This window comes from Amborella trichopoda, chromosome 4, assembly GCF_054954075.1.
Source record: "Amborella trichopoda isolate Santa Cruz 75 chromosome 4, AtrichopodaSantaCruz75HAP2 v2.0, whole genome shotgun sequence".
In the NCBI taxonomy this organism is placed as follows: Eukaryota; Viridiplantae; Streptophyta; class Magnoliopsida; order Amborellales; family Amborellaceae; genus Amborella; species Amborella trichopoda.
The window spans coordinates 6,706,638-6,727,719 of record NC_142339.1 but is presented as its reverse complement, the minus strand read 5'-3'; the positions used below and the strand labels follow the sequence as shown (position 1 = coordinate 6,727,719).

Genomic DNA, 21,082 nt, shown 5'->3' with positions numbered 1-21,082 from the left:
TAATTTAGAATCAAATGGACCCCGTAAACATATGCCAACACATACACTCAGCATACACTCCAGTGGGAGCATATAATCTTTCAAAAGGTTAGTGTAGGGCTACAATGAAGTCGGCGGCTTGGACACCATCGGATCGTAAATTATTTTGATGCTAAAAAATATCAAATTGATCATCTCGTCCTCCAAACTTACGGATACCAAAATAATACACTTGAAACACTAAAAATAATGTATCGTGTAACGCATTATATAGACCGTCCAATTTCAATAATCACATAATGAATATGCTAGATTTGTGTTATCTTTGGAGTTTTAGAATTCATTTCACCAGAAAAATTTATTCAACGGAGATTTCTGGTATCGAAACTGTATTTCCGTGTCAATTATGACTTGATTTTTTATGGTAAAACCGTGGCCTCAAGCTAACCACACCGTTATTCTTAGGGGTGCAGTTGACATACGGATGCATCCGTAGTTGTAGAGGTAAGGTGCACATTCAAATTTTATCATGGTATATAATTTTGACATAAAATGTTCTTAAGATTATCTCAAAATCTATTTTTATATCTAATTATAAAAGTTTGAATTTAAAAAATGGTCAAAATCAAGTAGATCTATAAACATATGAAAATCTTGAAAATGGACGGTGTAGATAATATGTTGTAAAATGTACTATTTTTTAGACTTAAAATCTTTGTATTTTTCATGGTCATATATCTCGATCTCGAGATGATCAATAAGAGGGTTTTCAACACTTAAACTACCTTTTCAGATGGATTTTTTAGGGGCATCCTCCGTTGTTCTACATTACAGGGTTACATCCTTTTATAAACCTTTTCCTATTCTTATAGCTTTAGGAAATGGGAGATTTTATGCAATTTTAGTACACATCTTTTCATAAATAGAAACGTAAATAACTGTTTGGCTATGTATCTTATTATTTTATTGGGAAAATGTTAAAAACTAAGGATGATTTCACTCTAATCTTCGTAGGAAGACGAAAATGGCATCTTGTTTAGTGCTCCGTTAATCCAAAAATAGCAATTTCGCGAAATTTATTCGAGAGGGTTTTATGCATACTATGCTCCCTTGGGCGCATTATTGTACACTTACTCTCTTGGGCAAGGACTACCTTGAAAGGATTTTTTTATTCAAAATTTTAGAAAGGGCAGGTTTCTTTGCGGTCAAGCAGCCTGCATATGTAAAAATGTGTGCCTCTTAATAAATTTATTTTTTAGATAGATTTTAAGGCTTAATTTTTTAAGGACATGTAATCTCTAACATGGAGATCATGAATATAAAAAAATAAATGAATTTTAAAACTAAAAATAATAATTATAATAAGAAAGCATTTGGACAGTTAATTTCTATTGTTTTTAGATGGAACGCCTAAAGATGGATGCTTTCACTTTCTGGACCGTATATGTAGAAATGCGATCCAGCTCGTATAAAACAATTTTCCTTTTAAAAAAGTGATTACTATTATTTTTTATAATTCAATGGGAAAGATAGAATGATAATTAGGTATGGAGGTGCTACCACCACGACCGAGCTCTTTTTCTAAAACCACCGGATGATTATATTCAAACAAAAATGTTTGAATTTTGACTTTTTAATACTTGAATCATGGGCCTCACAAGTTGGTTTTCAACTTTGAGGTATTATTTTTTTAAGACCATAAATAATATAATTTGGAATTTGTTTTTATTAACTATAGCATATAGTTAGAAAAGGTTGCACCCCCTAAAATTTGGAGTATGAAAATACTCATATTAGATTTTACTCGTGGGAGTAGATGGCTAGTATACTCCCTCAAGCGCGTAAAATCCTTTGGCTTATTGAAATGTGGGACCCGCCAAAAATAATTATTTCCCTTTTTTTTATTATTTTTGGCAGAGTTTCCATTTGTCCTTTTTTCTTGTCTTTTTCTACAATCGCTAACTTCCGATTTTGGCGCCAAAAGTTCCCAACGGCTACTTGCGCTCCAAGAATTCCACATTCTCTCTCTTCCCTTCCAACAAATTTCTCTCTCTCTCTCTCTCTTCTGCGTTCCGAGAAATCTCTTTCTCTCTCTTAATATATAGTAAGACTCCATTGTTTCCTATGCAGTTAGGAGAAACGAAGGTATAACGGAGAGAGAGGGGTAAAGTGGAGCGCAAGTTGGAATTCAAAACCAAGCCGAGGAGGAGCCGAAATCGGATTACGAAGAAGTAGTTTCCATGGATAATCTCAACTTGGCTCTTGTTTTCTTCTTAATCTTATCATCTTCTCCCTCTCAATCCTACTCATGGAGTTGGTTTTCTTCTTCAACTAATAATCAATATCAGTACGAGGTTTGGAACGCCCCCATAGGCATAGCAGCGGAATTCTCCATGGATTTTTCAAGCAATTCAAAGGGAAGAGAATTGACTGAGAATGCGAAAACTAAACTCACAGTTTCAAATTCGTGTTGGCAAAATGCTTATAAGGCCCTGTTTTCAAGTTGTAGAGAGATAATCAGTGACCAAGAGAAGAAATCAAGGCTTGCTTGGCATCTAAGTGATTGTTTTCATAAGGATTCAGGGAGGTCCCCTTTTCCTTACTGTGACTTGAAAAGCCCCATGTCTAAATGCCTAAAGAACATTGATGAAGGTGCCCATAAAGTGTACCTCGAGTTCTTCCTTGAAGTGAATTCTATTTGCCATCACTTACAGTTAAGTAATTTCTTTTTTTCTTATTTTCCTTATGAATTTGGTAAGTGTTTTTGCCTGGTTGAAATTGAAGTTCAATTTTTTAATTCTTATAGAAATTCGAAATTGGGTGTCACACTAATCGTTTGCTTTTACAAAATTCTTAATTAGGTTTTGGAAGAATCATAAATACAAGACCAAACCTGTTTCCTGGGTAATGCTTTGTTAGGTGTCGTTATCTTGAGTCCATAGGATGATTTGCTCCTTTCTCAAAGAGTGCTATTTGCATGTTTTGCTTGAATTTTCATTGTTTTCTGGAAAATCTTGAAATGGACCTATTTGTATGGTTGACAATTTCACTGGGTGCTCCAGTTTGTTTGACCACCCTCTGAACTTGGTTTTTGCATGAGTAGTGCTAACATGGTTTCTTTGCTTCTTTAGAACTTGGGACTTTTGAAGTATAATAATTCTAATCAGTGTCCAAAACCATGGAACCAGTTTCAGAACTGGGCAGGGGCCACATGGCCGTGTGACTTGGGTGAGTCCCAAGTTGGCTTGGCAGCTCCCTCTGTTTTGAAGACTCGGGCCAGACTTAGATCATCCTACTATGGCTCATCTGATCCGACTCTGGTCCATCTGGAACCAGCAGGGCACCGGTTCTGAGTGGACTTCGGTAACTCTGAGTCAGAGTTGATGAGTAATCAAAGATCTTATTTATGGTCTTGAGTTTCCAAAAGATGTTTCCTATGTCCTACAACTAAAGAATTCCATTATGAAAGAATGAGTTAATTTGTCCCCTTCTTCTATGGAATTATGATTTAATCTGGTAGAGTTGTATTTTACAGTGATATTCTATTGTTAAGGTTTATGTATTCTTTTGATTCCTTTACCAAATTTAGTTCAAATTTATGAATGTCTTTAGTTTAAAGTTTAATTGATCATTTTACAGGACTTTAGTTTTTGAGCACATATACTTCACAAGCTTTTACTTATTTAGATAATCGTATAGCCAGCATCTATATAACATTTTTAGGGAGTTTTCATGGAGATATTTTTAAGCATAGATTTTTCTTGTCTTTGAGGTAATCCATGTGATTTTCTTCCTATGTATAATCCTCAATTGAATCTAGTGGGCAGAACAATTCAGTCATGGTTTCACATTTTTCTGCTTCCTTTTTTTTTCTTTTTTAATGTTTTACTTGTGCAGATTTGAAGCACTGTACAGCAATATCCTCTGTTTTGCTACAAACTCTATCTACTTTGAAATACCACACTTCCAAATAATTCCTCTATTGAATTTTTCAAGATCAATTAGGATTATTTATTTCCTTTATTTTTAAGACTCGTTTTTCATATTTGCAGGACTGATGCATTCAAGCATGAAACAGAGAGGCTAGTAAACGACTTGCAAAAGTCAGCCAGATATGCAGAGGAAAAGTTAGAAACCATTGAGGAGAGATCGAAATCCTTGCTGCAAAACTCAAATCAGATTTTTGATTCTTTGACTTCCATAGATATTCAAGCAACAGAAGTGGCTAAAAAGACAATGGCCATAGAAGATCAGATTATCAACTTAATGAGGCAATCCACTACTATTTTCGAGCAATCAAGAGAGATAGTTTCTTCTCAATCAGAGTTACAGGAGGGGAATGAAAGGATGAGGGAGAGACTGGACTTAAACATGGGCTTTCTTCATGAGTCTCATGAGAGCTTGGAGAAGGGCATTTCAAGCCTTTCAGAAAAAGCCATAGAAACACAGAGAGAAATCAATCGAGTTGGGGAGTCCATGTCTTCAAAGTTGCAGAGCCTTCAAAACAAAGCAGATGATATTGGGAATGCTGCTGCTATGTCATTGATCAAGCAGAAGCAACTTCTTGATGGACAATCCCAAGCGCTCGAAGGGCTTGGTCATCTCACCCAATTTCAGTCTCAAGCTCTTGAAGAGAGCAGGTACAAATAGCATTAATTACTTGTTTTGCTTTTGATCTTCATAGATTTACTTAATAATGAATATTGTTTATTATCAAGCTCTTGACGGAATTGTAATCTTAACCAATTTCATTCTCAAGCCTTGGAAGAAAGAAGCTTAAATATCAAGCCTCTTTAATTGTTTATACTACAATAGCAAGCATTTTTTATTGCCAATCTCAATGTGAAATGTAGTCCTTATAAATCAAAAAAAATGTGGACTGTAGTCCTTGCATGGTTCATTTAATCTTGGATTTTTGCAGGTCCACTCTGAAAAAATTAACTGATTTTGGTCAAGAACAACAACTTGAGCTCATTCATAGGGAAGAACAACTTCGTCAGGCTCATGACCACCTGATTCAAAACTCTCTAAGCATATTGGCTGCACAGGTATAAAAGACAGTTGGAACTTGTGAAAGTACACTATAATCTAGGAAAGTATACTATAATATAGTGGTTGCAGTGTACCTATAGTCCATTTGGGTCATCATTGTCCAATGAAAAAATGGAAAGTGAATGAGAGATAGTGAGACCGACCAGAACAAGAGTGAAAATAGCGACGGCTCCCATGCTCTCATCAACACCAACCATCTTTTCTTTGGACAGCGGTGACCGTAGTGGGCTACAGCTTTCTATAGTCCTTTGGATTGTAGTATGCTTCCCCATGCTTCTTTAGGATATAATATTGGGAAGTCTATCATTGTTTAAGGGATTTTTCTATATTGTAGTCCAAAGGTGAATCCAATGTCTGTCATAAGGAATGGACAGTGGATAACTCTTTGATGTAATAGACCATAGTCCATTGGATTGTTGTGTACTTTCCAACACATGCTTATTCTAGATGAATCACTTAATAAAGATAGTGATCACTGACTCATTATTCATATGTTCATTTCTTTTTCTCAGGAAGCATTTGAATTAAAGCAAGCAACCATTTTCACAGCTTTGGATAAGCTTTTCTCCCTGCACAAAGCAATTCTATCGGAGTCCCGTGCCATCAAGGCCTTCTTCTTGTACTTGGGAATGATGGTTTTTATATATATGATCACAAGTACGAAGCAAACATGTGGCATAAGAGCACGCCTATATTTAGGTTGGTTTCAGCAAGAGCACCATATTCAATTTGTTATTTCTTTGATGTCGTTATATATCTAAACATAAATTATATTTGATTCTATTTTCAATTGATAACATGACTATTTTTTACCTATATTCATTTACATCAATAAAAACATTGAATCATTTAGGTCTTCTTCCTTTCCAACAATTTTTCTTCGCAGCAGCTAGAGCTCTTAAGTACTCTTGAACCTAGTGATTGCTGAATCTATGATTAGCTTTTGCATTTTCTGTTGACTGCTTGCCTGTTCTAAATACATATAATAGTGTGTGCATGTGATTGCACACCATGGCACATGCATGTGTACATAAACGTATGGATTGGAATTTGAGAACTTTCTTGCTTCATATATGGAGGCAACTTCATGTATCACCTCTGAGTGGTCTAACCAAGTTTGGTTATGTCAGGTCTCTGTGTCATTTTTGCTATGGAGTTTGCAATCATCCGGTTTGGAAGTGATGAACTTGATCAACATATTCAGTTTGCAGAAAAAGTTTTGTACTTGCGAATTTCTTTTGTGGTCATTGCCTTTGTCCAACTTCTCTACTCTGTTTTGACTTTCAGGTACTATTCTTAGCCACTAAATCCTACTGCCTGCACATGTGCACACACAAGCCCACCCACGCACACTTGCAAACACACATACGCACATATATTTTCAAGTTGTCATCGTTATTTTCCTGATTGAGGTCTAATTTCAGGGATTACGAAGTTCTAAACCATCAGATGCTATTGACTGTGGTCGAGAAACTTAATGCCATGGAAGCATACACAGGTATTGTTTCATTTGGATCTTGAAGTTGAATTCCTGATGGTCTTTAATATTGCGAAATGATATATAACTTCCAATAAAAAGGGCACAACTGGACTGCCCTTTCTTTTCTTTTCTTTTTTTTTTTTTTTTTTTTTGTTGAACGTTAATTTGGGACCTCGGTAGGACTGGAATTCTAGATATCATGTTGTGGCACCTAGCCACTCTAATGACCCAAACCTAAAAGTCATTCCTAAAATTGATTGGCTGTCCATTTCTGTGGCCAACCAATCAATCAGTGCGAGTACCACCCAATTGCTTGAATGTGGGCCCCACCTTACTATCATGCAATCAGTCCCCATATTTTTTTCGGATTCTGATTTTTCTCTTATTTTTACTGTTTTGCAGAGAAGAAGAAGCTGTCTATAGGGACAAATAATGATACAAAATTCCTTTCATGGATAAACAAAGAATTGCAAGAGGATGAGAGCTTAGACGATGATCCTGATTATATACCAATCCTACATGATGAAGAGGAGTCAGTTTCCACAATCACTCTAAAGACATATAATCTACGTCCTCGGAAGCATAACTAGATAGATATAGTTTGAAAAGATTACATGTGGGGTTACTTAATTTTGTTCGTTCCCGATACATAGAAAGAATGAGCCCCTTTTATAAGCAAAAGAAGCATATTTTGCAGTATAGACGGGTATATATTTTTACCGGTTTGGCTTGCAGCAGACATGGAGAGCTTTGGACTTTGAAAGAGAAGGTGCAACTGAACTTGTTAGTTAATATGGTTTCCAAAATTCATTTGGGGACTTGAAATATTGTATCCTTTTATATCTTTGTATAGACAATTCAGATCTTTTCTTGTGATTGATTTAACTATCAATATAGCAAAACTGTTGTCTGTTTCTCACTTGTGAAATTTTATATCCGAAGTTTCATCTCAAATATCGAATATTGAAAGCAGACGCATATAAATATGGATGCAATAAAGATTTATCCTATAACGAGTGGGTTGGGGTTTTAATCCCTGGAAAATGTTTAGATAAGGTTGCAGCCCTATACTATTGAAGTAAGGTGCATGTCAAAAAATCCAATAGAAAAGAGAGTTTCAAAGTTGAAAAACCTTCCAATTGATTACCTTGAACTCAAGATGTATGAATATAAAGAGAAAAAAAGAATTTCACAAAAGCGCATCTTGTAACAAGTTTTATGGATCATCTATTTTCAAGATTTTTAAGTTTTTATAGATTTGCACGATCAACAACATTCTTTTAGAATTTTAAATTTCATAATTAAAGTTGAACATAAATTTTCAAGCTATTCTAATATTGAAACTACATCTTCTAGCAAAATTTAGAGGTGCACCTTACTTGTATAGTATACGGTGGGCACATTGTACAAACCTTACCCTTTTTTAAAGAAATGATTATTTTATTTTGGTATAAGGAAGTAATAATCATTGTTGACACTTAGATGTGAAATTAGGTGATTATAGGTGTGCAACTAACTTTGCACAAAGTCCAAAATAAAATTTCACACACTACGTACATACCTAAAGGCATTAGATTTCACATCTGATGGCTAAAGATGATTATGACTTCATTGTATCAAAAATAAATGATCTTTATATTATCCAATCCTTTATTTTAATATTGGGGCTTTAATGTTTAATGCTTTTCAAATTGAAATACCCTCGGACCCTCCTGTTATATGCCCTGTTAGAACATATTCTATACTTACTCTTGAGGGCAAAACACTTACTTAGCGGCATTAGTTTGGCTTTAAATTTTGAAATCACCTTGGAATCATAATATGATCAATATTTAGAAGAAAATAAAAAAAAATATGAATCTTTAAACATTCCCAATATATGGAGTTCAAATAATCTTCCAAAGTGAATGTACCTATACATTTTGTCTCTTGTGACATAATGGAAGCTTTTCTAGTTGCTAGAGCAAGTAGGAAAGTTATATTTCTATATTTAAAATTTCACATGTTGATAATCTCTACTGCCGTTATCATGAATATGAAAACCAAAACAAATGCTAAACTTTTAAATATGGTTTATTTTAAATGAATGAAAATAAGTAGTCCAAATATGTTCCAATAAAAAATTTAAATCATTTTAGTATTTAGAATTTAAATTTTTTCACATTCATGTTCATGATAGTCGACATTATCGAACAATCAGTTTTATACATGAGTTGACTGTTGTGCTAAAACCCCTCCATTGAAAATGGGGTGTGGTTTACATAAAGTGCCCACCTTAATTAAAGTAAGGAAATGGGGGTGTGGTTTAAATAAGGTGCCCACCTAAAACAATTAAAGTAAGGAATGCCTTCAAACCCTGGAGGATAAAATTACGGTACCAAACCTCTTATGATGGCTTGAAAATGTGTTTCAATTCCCTAATATTAAATATTAGAGCTTTTTAAATAATAAAGATCAAGCACATTTATAAATACATGAAAGTATTGAAAATAAACGATCTATATAATGTATTACAATATGCATTATTTTAAGACTTGAAATCCTCTTTTTTCCATATCTAAATATCTCGAGGTTGAGATATTAATTGGAAAGTTTTATAATTTCAAAACAGCCATTTTCCAACAAAATTTTGGGTGTTCATCTTCTAACACATTATCTAAACCGTCTATTTTCAAAATTTTCAAGTATTTATGGATCTGCTTGATCATCATCATTTATGGAACTTTAACTTTCATAATGGGGTGATTTTCATATCATTGCAAGGTTTTGAGGCACTGAAACTGCATTTGGCATAGTTGAGGTACACCTTACTTCAATGATATAAGGTTTATACCAATGGTTTAAAAAAAGGATCGTTGACCCGGATCGAGCTTCCAAAAAATCGATACGGATCGGCGAATCGGCGATCCGGATCCGGAATCGGGTGAATCGATCAGAATAAAGCTTAAAAAAAATCCGAAAAAATTATTAAAATTCATTATAAATATTGTTTTTTAGGAATTCAATAAGAAATGAGGGTACTCCATTAAGAATTTTCATGTTTTGAATGAATATGTGAATATTGATATGTTCTTTCCTTGCATGAACCGCCATTCAGCATTTAATTTACATCACACAAAAGGATAAACATATAATTATCATGGAATAAGTATATCAACATACATGGACTACAATAAAACATAAAATTAGTAACATATAATCTAAAAATAAAATGATAGACGACGTTATTGTTCTTCTCGGTCACGCTGGTGCCATTGATTGAATTCGTTTAACAATTCATTGATTCGATCTAAAAACGAATCATCGATATTAGCAGGCGCTGACTATTCCCAAATCCCTGAGTGTTAGTGTTTTATTGTGTTCCCAATCTAAAATCCTCGAAGATTGTCCATCCTTCATGCTCACCTGCACTGTCGTGCTCATCCCTACACTGTTGCTGTTGGGACTCGATATGTGAATAATATGGCTGTGATAGGGTGGCCTCAGAATCATCATCTCTCTCATTTTCTCTTTGAATAATATGGATTAAACAAAAAAAATAACAAATTTTCAAAAAAATCGATCATGGATTAAAAAAAAAAAATCACAAATTTTCAAAAAATTCTATCATGGATTAAAAAAAAAAATCACAAATTTTCAAAAAATTCAATCATGGATTACAAAAAATTCGATCATGGATTACATAAAATTCGATTATGGATTACACAAAATTCGATCATGGATTACAAAAAAAAACAAACAAACAAAAACAAAAAATTCAATCGTGGATTACAAAAAAAGAAAAAAACAATTCGATCATGGAATACAAAAAATTCAATCATGGATTACAAAAAACTCTATCGTGGGTTACAAAAAAAACAAAAAACAAAAAATTCGATCATGGATTACAAAAAAAAAAAAAACATTTCGATCATGGATTACAAAAAAAAAACAAACATTTCGATCACGTATTACAAAACATTCGATCATGGATTACAAAAAATTCTATCATGGGTTACAAAAACAAAAAATTCGATCATGGATTACAAGAAAAAAAAACAAACATTTCGATCATGGATTACAAAAAATTCGATCATGGATTACAAAAAAACGATCAAGTATTACAAAAAAATCTATCATGGATTACAAACAAACAAAAAAAAAAAAAATTCTGTATCACTGTACGGACTCGCCGATTCCGTACAGTGAATCGGCGAGTCACTGTACAGAATCATCCGGTTCTCTCTAGAACCAGACGATTACCGTTTTTTTCGCAGATTTGATCCGTCCATGGCGATTCCCGAGTCGAACCGGGCGACCGGTTCGACTCGACGTTTTTTTAAACACTTGTTTATACCTTAAACAAACGTCACCCGATAAAATACGAAAAATTGTTTCATGCAGGCTGGACCACATATCTATATATGCTATCCAGAAAGTGTAAACCATCCATTTTAAAAATAGATGCAATTAGGTGTTCCATCTAAAAACAATGAAAACTAATGGTCTAAATGTTTTCTTACAAGAAATATTATTTTTAGTTTTTAAAATTTATTTATTTTTTTATATTCATGATCTCCATGGTGGAGATTACGTATCTTTAAAAATTACGTCTTAAAATCTACTATAAATATAGATTTATTAATAGGCCCGGATTTCTATATATGGAGGCTTGACCGCATAAAAACCAGGTCCCTAAAACCTCTCCCTTGAAATTTGAAAACAATAACTTCAACATCACGTAAAATGATTGAAAATGATTGAAGGAGAATAGGATGAGGTCGTGTCTCCTGTGGGTCTCAAACTTATTTCCCATTTTGTCGCGTTAATGAGCAATAATGATTCAACGGACAACCCTGGTTTTGGGTGAATAATGGACTATGCTGTTTTCGTTCTCAAAAGGTAAGATTAAATGTTACAAGATGGCTATAGTCAACAAATAATCACTGCCCAATAAATTAATCGACGGAGATGGATAGTAGACTGGGAAGAACATGACATGACCTTGGTGGTAGTTCTCAATCTCCCTATCACCGCCCATCGATAAAATTGGACCATGATAACGATTGTTAGTATATCTTTTTTGGAAAAATATAGCATGATCCACAAGGTCAAAGTAACACCAGGGACCATGCCATTTATCACCATGAACCTGCCGTGGGATGGTGATGGTTTAGCAGGGACAGACCATGTAAACCCCCCATCTCTAAAATTATAATCCTAAACATCCCATGAAACACTCAAGTTAAAAATAAAAGATGGCGTCTAATCCTTCCTTACATTTTTCATTGTCTAAATTACCTAATTTATCTTTCATTTTTTTCTTAATCACCGTATCATATAAAGGGTGCGGTTTGTATAGAGCCTAGGCTCTAAACAATCAAATTAGAGCCTACCTTCAAATATTGTCAAAAAATGTACTTTTAATATTGAAAATCTTTGTGATAGCCTTAAAATATATTTTCATATTTAAAGCTTGAAAATTAGTGTGGATCGACATATCTATGAAAACTTGAAAATCTTGAAAATTGAGAATCCAAAAATGCGTTACAAAATATACTATTTCAAAACTTGCAATCCATTTTTTTCTCATGTCCATACATCTTGATGTGGAGAAGATCAATTTCAAGATATTTGGGCATCACAACCATCTCTTCTAGTGAAATTTTTAAGGTAGGCTCAAATTTGATTGTTTAGAACCTCGGCTCTATATAAACTTTTCTCTTATCTAAATCCTGGAAAAGTTTTCATTGTCTTTATATTTCTTCCTCACTCGTGGATCTCTTCCTTCCTCTTTTTAGCAACATTTCCTCAATATTTATCTATCTCTCATCTCGTGAATCTCATAAGTAAGTTAAAAGAGGCATCACAAACTCAATATTTATGACAAGGTTATTGAAAAAAATAAGAAAGATAAATTCTGTAATTTGGACAATAGAAAAAGATAAAGAAGGGGTTAAACGTTATTATTTGTTTAACAAGGGTTCCATGAGATGTTTATATGACCAGGGGGTTATTTGAAATTACGATTTTAAAGAGAGTGGTTTAGGTATTTTTCCCATTCATCTAATGAAGTTGTACATTAAGATCCACTTCCCTCCATCACCATCCAATCCATATGTGGGTCGGTGACAGCCTCATGGTCCTGGTACTCGTTTTATGGGAGAATGTTTTAAATGGCCATATCAAAAACATGTTAGCTACACCGCAGTTCTCACACAAAATATGATCTTAGTTCCAGAAAGGTGTAAATCAATATCGACCACAACAAAGAAAATATTCAAGTCTTGAAAATAGTCTATCTTGTAACGTGCTTTGTAGGCCATTCATTTCAAGTGTTCACAAATTCACAAGATCTATGCCATTATCGAAACTTCAAACTCCATAGCATGAGGCAAAAATATGGATTTATAGACCCTCACAAAAATTTATCAAAAATTTATAGTGCAAGTTTTTAGGTACGGCTCGAACAATATTTTAAGAAAAAGTATATAATGAGATCATTTACCAACGGTATAAAGCAGTCACGATTAATCTTGACCATTGGATGTGAAATTGGGTTACTACATTTATTTCATTGACCAAACTCAAAGTTCAAAATGAATTTTCACGAACTTTGTGACACACACGAGCTATCAGATTTCACGTCAAATGATTGTAAGTAATTGTGACCTCTTGGTACCAAAGATAAATAGTATCACTGTAAACAACCCCACATTTTAAAAGAAGAGTTTCTTTCCTCGTAGGGACCAGTAGGTTAGATTGGACAAGGCCCCATCCAACCTTCACAAAATAGCTTTGTTTTTCATATTTTATTTTTATTTAAAAATAATTTGATCTTAAATTTAGGGTGTATCCATTTTTTTAAAGTGCGCCCAATAAAAGTAGTAAGAAAATAAATAAAAAATGAATCTATTTCAGATAAATATAATTTTTAAACAAAAATAAAAATGCCCCAAATTTTGAATAAATATCATTTTTAAATTAAAAAAAGACAGCTATTTCATGACCGTTGGATGATGCTAGATTCAATCCGAACTATTCAAGCATCCACATCATGTGGACACCACACCTCGCAATTGGTAGACCTACAAGAACCACAACCTTCATTGTTGATCTCACCCACGCATTAGGCTTACAAGTTTATCTCAAATGGCATCTTCTAAATCCTACCCTAAAATCTAATTTTTTTTTATAGAAAACCCTTATGATGATCTAGAAATTTATATTGGACGTTTGATTATGAAATTTAAAGTTCAAAGAATAGTATTGATGTAGTTGAAACGTGAATATTTGAAAAAAAAACAGCCCCAACATGTTACAAGATACATTATTTTTAGGGTCTGAAATCTATTTTATTTTTAAATCTATGATCGTCAAGGTTGAAATGAATATTTGTGGGTTTCTCGATGGTTAAATTACATTTTTTGTGCTAAAAATTACTTCTTCTTTTTTTTTTATGATATTTGATATATATTTTTACTTTTATTAGTGTTTTAAAAATTGCCAAACATAACCAATAGGTACTAATCGAGGTCTAAGACCTCCCAATTTCACCATGTTCTGTAATCCTCGAGGGGTTTTTTTTTTTATTCATTGATACAAAAACCTTTGAGAAGCATCAAGCTGCTTGAAAGTATTGTGTAATTGATTTGGCCCACCAATTCATTTTTTAAAAAAAAACTGATCGAGCTACATATAAAAGATGAATTATTCAACATTTCACCTTATTGCAACTATTATATGATCATGTGTAATAAAAAATATTTGTAAAATATTAAATAGCCATATCTTATAATTATTTTGATAAATTATCCTTTTTATAAAACACAAACACAATTTTTTTTTTTTTTTTTTATGACAAATAACACAAACACAACTTTTATTGCAAAACCTAAGGCTTAGGCTTATGGTAACCTAGATTAAAAGATTTCTCTCTACATGACTATTTACACAGCTTACATATGACGGTCATAAGCTATGCATATGATCAACATAACAATTTGAGCGTGCGGATTATCACCTTCCAATCTTGATGGTGACAGAAGAGAGAAGGACTTACAGTTATAATATTTTTTGGGGACCCTGTCTCTCCATCACCTTCGTACCCATGCTGGGACGGTGATAACCACATGGTCATAATGTTAACCATGCGGATCTCATTTTTATTGTTCTCATCATTTCTCCTTCAAGACCGTAGTCCATAGGGCGATGGAGTACATGACAATTTCATGACTACGTAATTTTCAAACGCATAAATCATGACTACGGGTGGCAATGGACCAGGTGGCTCAGCCTTCAAAACTAGGGCCTAAGCCACAAAATTTGGTGGGTTTGGCCCGACCCGTATTTTTTTCATTTTTTTTTTTCTTTGTTTTATTTTAATTTCACCCTACCAAGCTGCGCCTTGATAAGAACTAACCTGGGGTTGGCCCTCATGGGAATAGGGCCAGGGCAGGGCCGCCCCCGTTCCAAGCTCGGTCCGTTGGCAGCCCTAATCACGACGTGACTACAACAAAAGAACGGTAACATAACATGTGATCTTGTAGCCAGTGCCTCTCGGTTTGTCATCTGCACGGTCCAGCCATTTAGTGGACGGCGATTGCCCGGATGAGCACCTAACTTTTATATAGTAAGAAGGAGCACTATAAAATATTAAATGAATTGAAGCCCAACCCCCCCTTCTTCTTCTTCATTTCTCTCCTCCGATCTCGTAGTTTCAGGCGATACCATGATCCAACGGAGTAGGGTTCACGGTAGCCAAAGGATCTTTAACCGTTGGATATTGATAAGTGACAGCGGTACGAACGGTGGATGATCCTTTAGAGTACCGTATACCATAGTTTCCCATTGGATCACGATAAACTTTCCCTTCTGTCTCTGGATTTTCTCGTGCTCTCCCTCTCTCTTCCGTTGTAGTCCAGGAAACCCTAGCCCCTCTCTGTCTCTCTCTCTTCGAATTGTTCCTGTGCGATCGAAGAAGCAAATAGGTGTTTCTCTCTCTAAGCTGCCATGGAGGAAGCCTCACTCTCTGCAGATCCTCCGACAGTCAGAGATGAAAGCAGATCCCTTCCAGCCTCTAATCAGGTATGCAGAAATGCCTCTCTCTCTCTCTCTCTCTCTCTCTCTCTCTCTCTCTAGAATTCGACACCGGGCCGCGGGTGTCTTGCAGAACTCAGAGAGGTTCCCGTTCCTCTCTCTCTCTTTCTGAAAGTTCAAATATTTCTTCCGTTTGATGGTGGATCCCACAAACCTCTTCCATTTGGAGCTCTCTCTCTCTCTCTCTCTCTCTCTCTCTCTCTCTCTCTCTCTCTCTCTCTGAATCAGGAAGTGGGGTCTGGCATTAAACTATGGCGTGGTCTTGTTTATTCATTCTATTATTTTTGTTTCAATTTTTTCTGATTGTTATTTGAGTATATTAATTCTGTGTATTTTCGACCTATCCCTGCATGCATATATTCTGTTATTTTAATGCTACTGCAACAATGTTTTACTTTTTCTCTATGACCACTCTGAGTATTAATCTGTTTATTTTTTGTTTTTACCCCCTTTTCCTTTTTCTACCAAAGTGTCTTTCATTGAGTCTCTTGATTTTTGAGTTGTTATATGTTTGTGAAATTGATTTTTCCACCATATTTAGGAATGGGTTTGAAAAGCTTGTCTATGTGAAATCTTTCCTCTGATATCTTTGACAATAATTTAGCTGTCTTTCAAATCCTTTTATCCTTTTCATTGTATCCACATTGTGGTTTCTTCTTATCAATGATTAGATCTTTCATTTCTGTCTTTAAAGTTCAAATCATTCTTAAAGGACTCATTCAGGTGAGGTGCATTATTGATCTTGTTAAATGTTTTATTTACTGAACATTCTCTTTTATGTGATTAGTATAAGTATATTTTTTTTCATTCTTGTCAAATGGTTTTTGTTACACTTTTTTTGGTACTTTTATAATGTTATTCTCATTTATGTAAGAAAAGAGCCAAGTTGTTTGAGAGCAAGTTGTCATATACTATATCTTTGTTTAGCTGATTTTTGTGTTGGAAGCACCATATTCCACCTTAATTTATTAGAGTATATTGTTGTTTTGAAGTTTTTAGCAGCTCACATAAAGACACTCGTTGTAGGGTTTGGATAATACCGTAATGGAGAGCACCATAAATCAAGGCGTTACATCCACTGAAAATTCTGTGGGCTCTGAAAATGGTGACATGAGTGGGAAAATGATCGTGGGTGTCGAGTCTCTTTCAGAGAATGCTCAAAATGAAACTGAAAGACTTGAGAACGTGGATCCCAATTTGATTATGGAGCATGGAACTGAGGGTGCGCATGAATCTGAAAGTCTTGTAAATATTAACCCAAATGTGGTTGTCAAGCTGTGTCCTGAGGGTGCCAAGGAATCTGAAAAACTTGCAAATGTCAATCCAAATGTGGTTATGGAGCTTGATTCCAGGGCTGCTAACGAATCTCAAAGTCTTGCAACCAATGATCCAAATTTGGTTATGGAGCTCAATGTCGGGTTTGCTAATGGATGCAGAAGCCTTGCAAATGTTGATCCAAATGAAGTTATGGAGATAGATTCTGATAGTGCTGGAAAAGAAATCGTAGTCAATGTGAACCCTATTCCTTTGGGCAGTGTTGACAAACCATATATAGGTATGGTTTTCGACTCCGAGGAAGCTGCGAGGGAATTTTATGATGCATATGCCCGGCACGTGGGGTTTATTAGTCGAGCCAGTAAAACCGCACGTTCTATGCGCGATGGAACATTCATTCGACGAGATCTTGTATGCTCAAAAGAGGGTTTTCGTGCACAAAAGTACCAAGCAAAATTGAGGCCACGACCACAAACAAGGGAGGGATGCAAGGCAATGGTAAGAGTAAAGAAGGAAGGGTCTAAGTGGATTCTTACTAGATTTATTGAGGAGCATAATCATCCCTTGGGGAATGCTAGAAAACTAGATCCTATGAGACCGCTTGATCCTATGAAAGGGAAAATGGTAGCAGATGTTGACTCATCTTATGTAGGGAATTCATTGGATGAACCTGGAAGACTTGAGAATGTTGATGCACCTGCAGTTATGGAGCTCTGTTCTGGGCGTGCTAATGAAGAAATGGCGGTGGATGTTAACCCCCCTGATGAGAATGCTGATGAGCCAAAGGTGGGCATGCTATTTGAATCTGAGGCAGCTGCAAAGGAGTTCTATAATGCATATGCTAGGCAAATGGGGTTTAGCACTCGTTCTAGTAAGACCATACGTTCAATGCGTGATGGGAGGTTTATTCGTCGAGATTTTGTATGCTCCAAAGAGGGTTTTCGTTCATCAAAGAACCCTGCTACTTTGCGGCCACGAGCACAAACAAGGGAAGGCTGCAATGCCATGATAAGGGTGAAGAGGGAAGGTAACAAGTGGCTCCTTACAAAATTTATTAAGGAACATAACCATGCAATGGTACCCCAAGGAAAAGTACATCTTCTAAGATCACATAGGCGCTCATCAGGTATGATGAGAAGCCCAATGCTTACTTTGGATGATCCAAGTGCCACACCTTTCAGTGCAAACCGTATTGAAATTCATCCTAGTTGGGACCCTATTCAGACCACGCGATACAATGAACTGTGCAACCTAGCGGTCAAATGTGCAACAGAAGGGGCAGTAAATGAACTTGTGTACAATTTTGCAATGAAAACTCTACGAAAGGCTCAAGAAGATATTTCTTTTGTGAGGAAAAATATTGGGTCACCCACACAAGCAACTTCCAGATCTAAACCTGTTTCGGAGGATCAAGCGAAGAAGAAAAGACAATGCCTTACATGCAGGGATTTCGGTCATGACCAGCGGAACTGTCCAAATAAAGGAAATGTTGGGTAATACGATATGCTTCTCCTTAGTTTCCACAAAAAATAATAATAATAAAAAAATGATACTATTCTTCTTGAATTTCCTTCTTTTTTCTCTCTTTCTTTCTATTATTTATTGAAAAATATTTATTTATTTCTTTATTATTTCTGGTGTGGGAATGGGAGTGGGTGTACTTTTTGTTGTTGGGGCATTTGAATCTGTATTGTTTTCTTGCTTTCTAGGCCCAATTTTAACCTAGTCGGGTACATGTCCCCAACAAGTGAACAGAGCCATGGTGGGATAGGTGAAGAAAATCCAGAATTCTTCAACAGAACTTCATGAGTTAGGATTTGTTCTTTCTTTCTCTTTTAGGTCTGACTTCATTCATACATCCATGCAGATATGGTTTTGCACATATTTGCAACTTCAAGTATGATACATCTATGCACATATGATATTTCCTTTTTTATTTTTTGGATTTGTTTTTGTCCTGTGACTCTCATTTTCAAACCATTTTGAGTATTTGGTTTACATGTAATGTTGGAATGGTTAGAATAAAACATTGTTGTTTTGATTGGAACAGGGTTGTTCTGACGACAAATGGTAGCCTTGATATGAATCAACCCTTTGCCTACCCTGATACTCAGACTGTTCGCCCTTCCCCGTTTGCTGCAATTTGACGAAAATCCTTTGTTGGGCATGTAAGTTATGATCCCCTCCATTTTGAAGCATTCCTTTTAAGTCTTGGACAATCATATGTATAGGAGAAGCTTGATAGGTCACCAGTTTATCTTAGTTGCATGTCCTGGTTGGCATTAAGTTTATTTATTCCTGATGCATCTCTGTTGTCTTTTGTTAGATAACCTTCCATATGAGTGTGCTAGACGTATGCATCGGGAATTTAATGTAAGCCAGTTGATCATTGAAGAATGAAATGATCAGATAGATATATGCATGGGAACATGTTTGTTGTTTTCTTTTAAATTTTGGGAAGAGATATGGTGATCTCACCAGACTGTTGTCAACACAAGTTCCACCCCGAAACATAGGGGTATTTTTCTCATCTGAAAATTTTCAAATCATTTTTACTCACCCCAAAGATCAATGCTTCTTTCTCCTTTTTTGTTTTTTTAAAAAAAAGTGAAAAAAAAAAGATTGTCTACAAAGAGACTATTTATCTTGTCACAATCATTTTTGTCCCTTTTATTTCAAAATGGGTGGTTGTAAGAGAGTTATTGAATAGACACAAAGTTCCAAAAAAAAATTCTCAGACTTCGCGATTCACCCCAGGCCATCCAATTTAACATCTAATGAGTGAGAATGATTTTGACCTCCATGTACAAAAGATAAATGATTTCTTTGTAGACAATCCCTCTTCTTCTTGTTTTTTTTTTTTTTAAACTGTTCACAAGGTGAATCAAAATAGATATCATCAGTACAAGAAAGGCCCCCTCGTGTGTTATGGGCAAGAGTCCATGTGATGACGTCCCATACATTTGCTGGTTTTAACATTGTGAAACCAGTTTTGATATGTTTTCGAGGATGTGGTTTGTTGCTCAAACAAAGTTGCTGGAGGCATTTCACGTGTTAGGTGATCAACACAGGAGATATCAAATCGGCTGTTCTTTAAATTTGGTATAAACCTGTGGTAAGGATCTTGGAAGGATTCAGTGGTCAAGGAGATTGTACTTGATTATTGGAAACAGTTGGTTCTTGTTCCAAACTTTATGAAAATGATATTTTGGTTGTAGACAAAGTATGGGAAGATGCATGATTGGTAGGACCCATATACAATTATACTCTCTCTGTCTCTCTCTCTCTCTCATACACAGCAATGTGTTCTTATAATGGAGTACATGATGTGATCAAAATCATAAGTTTTCTTATTTATGTTTACCTGATGTTTGGAATGCCTGAGTCCTTTCCTTTTTCCCCTACACTTTTGGGTAAATATAACATGACACCATGTGATCATAATACCCATGTGGATCAAATATTGAGGTCCCTTTTCTGTTTTCTTGTGAGATTGTGCATTTTGGATCTTTTGGGTGAGTTGAAATGTTAAAGATTCAGTGCGGTGCAGTTGGTAGCAGTACAGGGTAATGCACAAACTTCTAACTAATGTACTTTGGAGGGGCTTATGCCTGGCCAGGGGTGATTGACCCCACCCCAAAAAGAAAGGCCTTATTTTATATGTGCTTGAAAAGAATAACATCCTATTAAGGGAAAAAAGAAAAAGCTCATTTTATACGTACTTGAAAAGAACAACCTCCTAGAGCAAAGACATCATAAAGTCAAGCAATGACCATCTATTTTTTGGATGGCAAGTGTCCTATTTTTTAAAATATTTTATGATGCCCTTCTTAATGGGAAAAGCTTATAAAAGGATGGTATAGATTTGATACTATTTGAAAGGACGTCACTTTTAAACAATATTTAAAAAAAAACGTGTTATAATTGTCCTTTCTAACTAAAATGGATTAAAATGGACGATTTAAAATATTGCTACATAACTCCTACAAGTAAAGCTACAATTTCATATAAAGGCATACCCTTCTCAATAAATTCTTGGTAATTTTTCTTCAATAATGTTTTTATGGAAGTACTCGACTGGTGATTCTTAACCAGATATCAAAAATCCTCAGAAGTATCTCTTCTGGCCAAAAAGAATAAATCGGCATGCTCTTATAATTTGTGCTAACACTAGTGCGATTGCACATATTGACGTCACCCAAAATATACTCATAAGAA

At 35.1% G+C, this 21,082-nt stretch overlaps 2 protein-coding genes across 15 annotated transcripts; both read left to right on the top strand.

The window, feature by feature from the left end:
* Positions 1-2,109: 2,109 nt before the first annotated feature.
* On the top strand, positions 2,110-7,425 carry GEX1 (gamete expressed protein 1). The gene is made up of 7 exons (XM_011627037.3): positions 2,110-2,692; positions 4,032-4,619; positions 4,901-5,027; positions 5,544-5,730; positions 6,162-6,318; positions 6,456-6,529; positions 6,914-7,425. The coding sequence occupies exons 1-7, from the start codon at positions 2,220-2,222 to the stop codon at positions 7,099-7,101; spliced, it is 1,794 nt and encodes a 597-aa protein (XP_011625339.1). The 5' UTR covers positions 2,110-2,219; the 3' UTR covers positions 7,102-7,425.
* Positions 7,426-15,382: 7,957 nt separating this feature from the next.
* LOC18439188 (uncharacterized) lies at positions 15,383-19,315 on the top strand. 14 transcript variants are annotated; one of them, XR_966835.3, is made up of 5 exons: positions 15,383-15,577; positions 16,616-18,357; positions 18,574-18,673; positions 18,915-19,032; positions 19,191-19,315. XR_966835.3 is itself a non-coding variant. In XM_006849361.4 (4 exons), exons 1-3 carry the CDS (start codon positions 15,503-15,505, stop codon positions 19,009-19,011), a joined length of 1,914 nt encoding a protein of 637 aa, XP_006849424.2. In that variant the 5' UTR covers positions 15,383-15,502; the 3' UTR covers positions 19,012-19,032; positions 19,191-19,315. The 14 variants fall into 14 exon arrangements, 6 of the variants coding, with proteins under 6 accessions (XP_006849424.2, XP_011625234.1, XP_088720708.1 ...); XR_016053952.1 differs by having other exon boundaries at positions 18,574-18,703; XR_016053953.1 differs by having other exon boundaries at positions 18,574-18,761.
* The last annotated feature ends 1,767 nt before the right edge of the window (positions 19,316-21,082 follow it).

Excerpts from the sequence above, each read along its gene's own strand:
- GEX1 (XM_011627037.3), top strand. The coding sequence starts at position 2,220 with ATGGATAATCTCAACTTGGCTCTTGTTTTCTTCTTAATCTTATCATCT. Across the intron at positions 2,693-4,031 it reads TCTATTTGCCATCACTTACA|GACTGATGCATTCAAGCATG; the intron begins GTTAAGTAATTT and ends TCATATTTGCAG. Across the intron at positions 6,319-6,455 it reads TACTCTGTTTTGACTTTCAG|GGATTACGAAGTTCTAAACC; the intron begins GTACTATTCTTA and ends GTCTAATTTCAG.
- LOC18439188 (XM_011626932.3), top strand. The coding sequence starts at position 15,503 with ATGGAGGAAGCCTCACTCTCTGCAGATCCTCCGACAGTCAGAGATGAA. Across the intron at positions 15,578-16,615 it reads CCCTTCCAGCCTCTAATCAG|GGTTTGGATAATACCGTAAT; the intron begins GTATGCAGAAAT and ends CACTCGTTGTAG. Across the intron at positions 18,358-18,573 it reads CCAAATAAAGGAAATGTTGG|GCCCAATTTTAACCTAGTCG; the intron begins GTAATACGATAT and ends CTTGCTTTCTAG.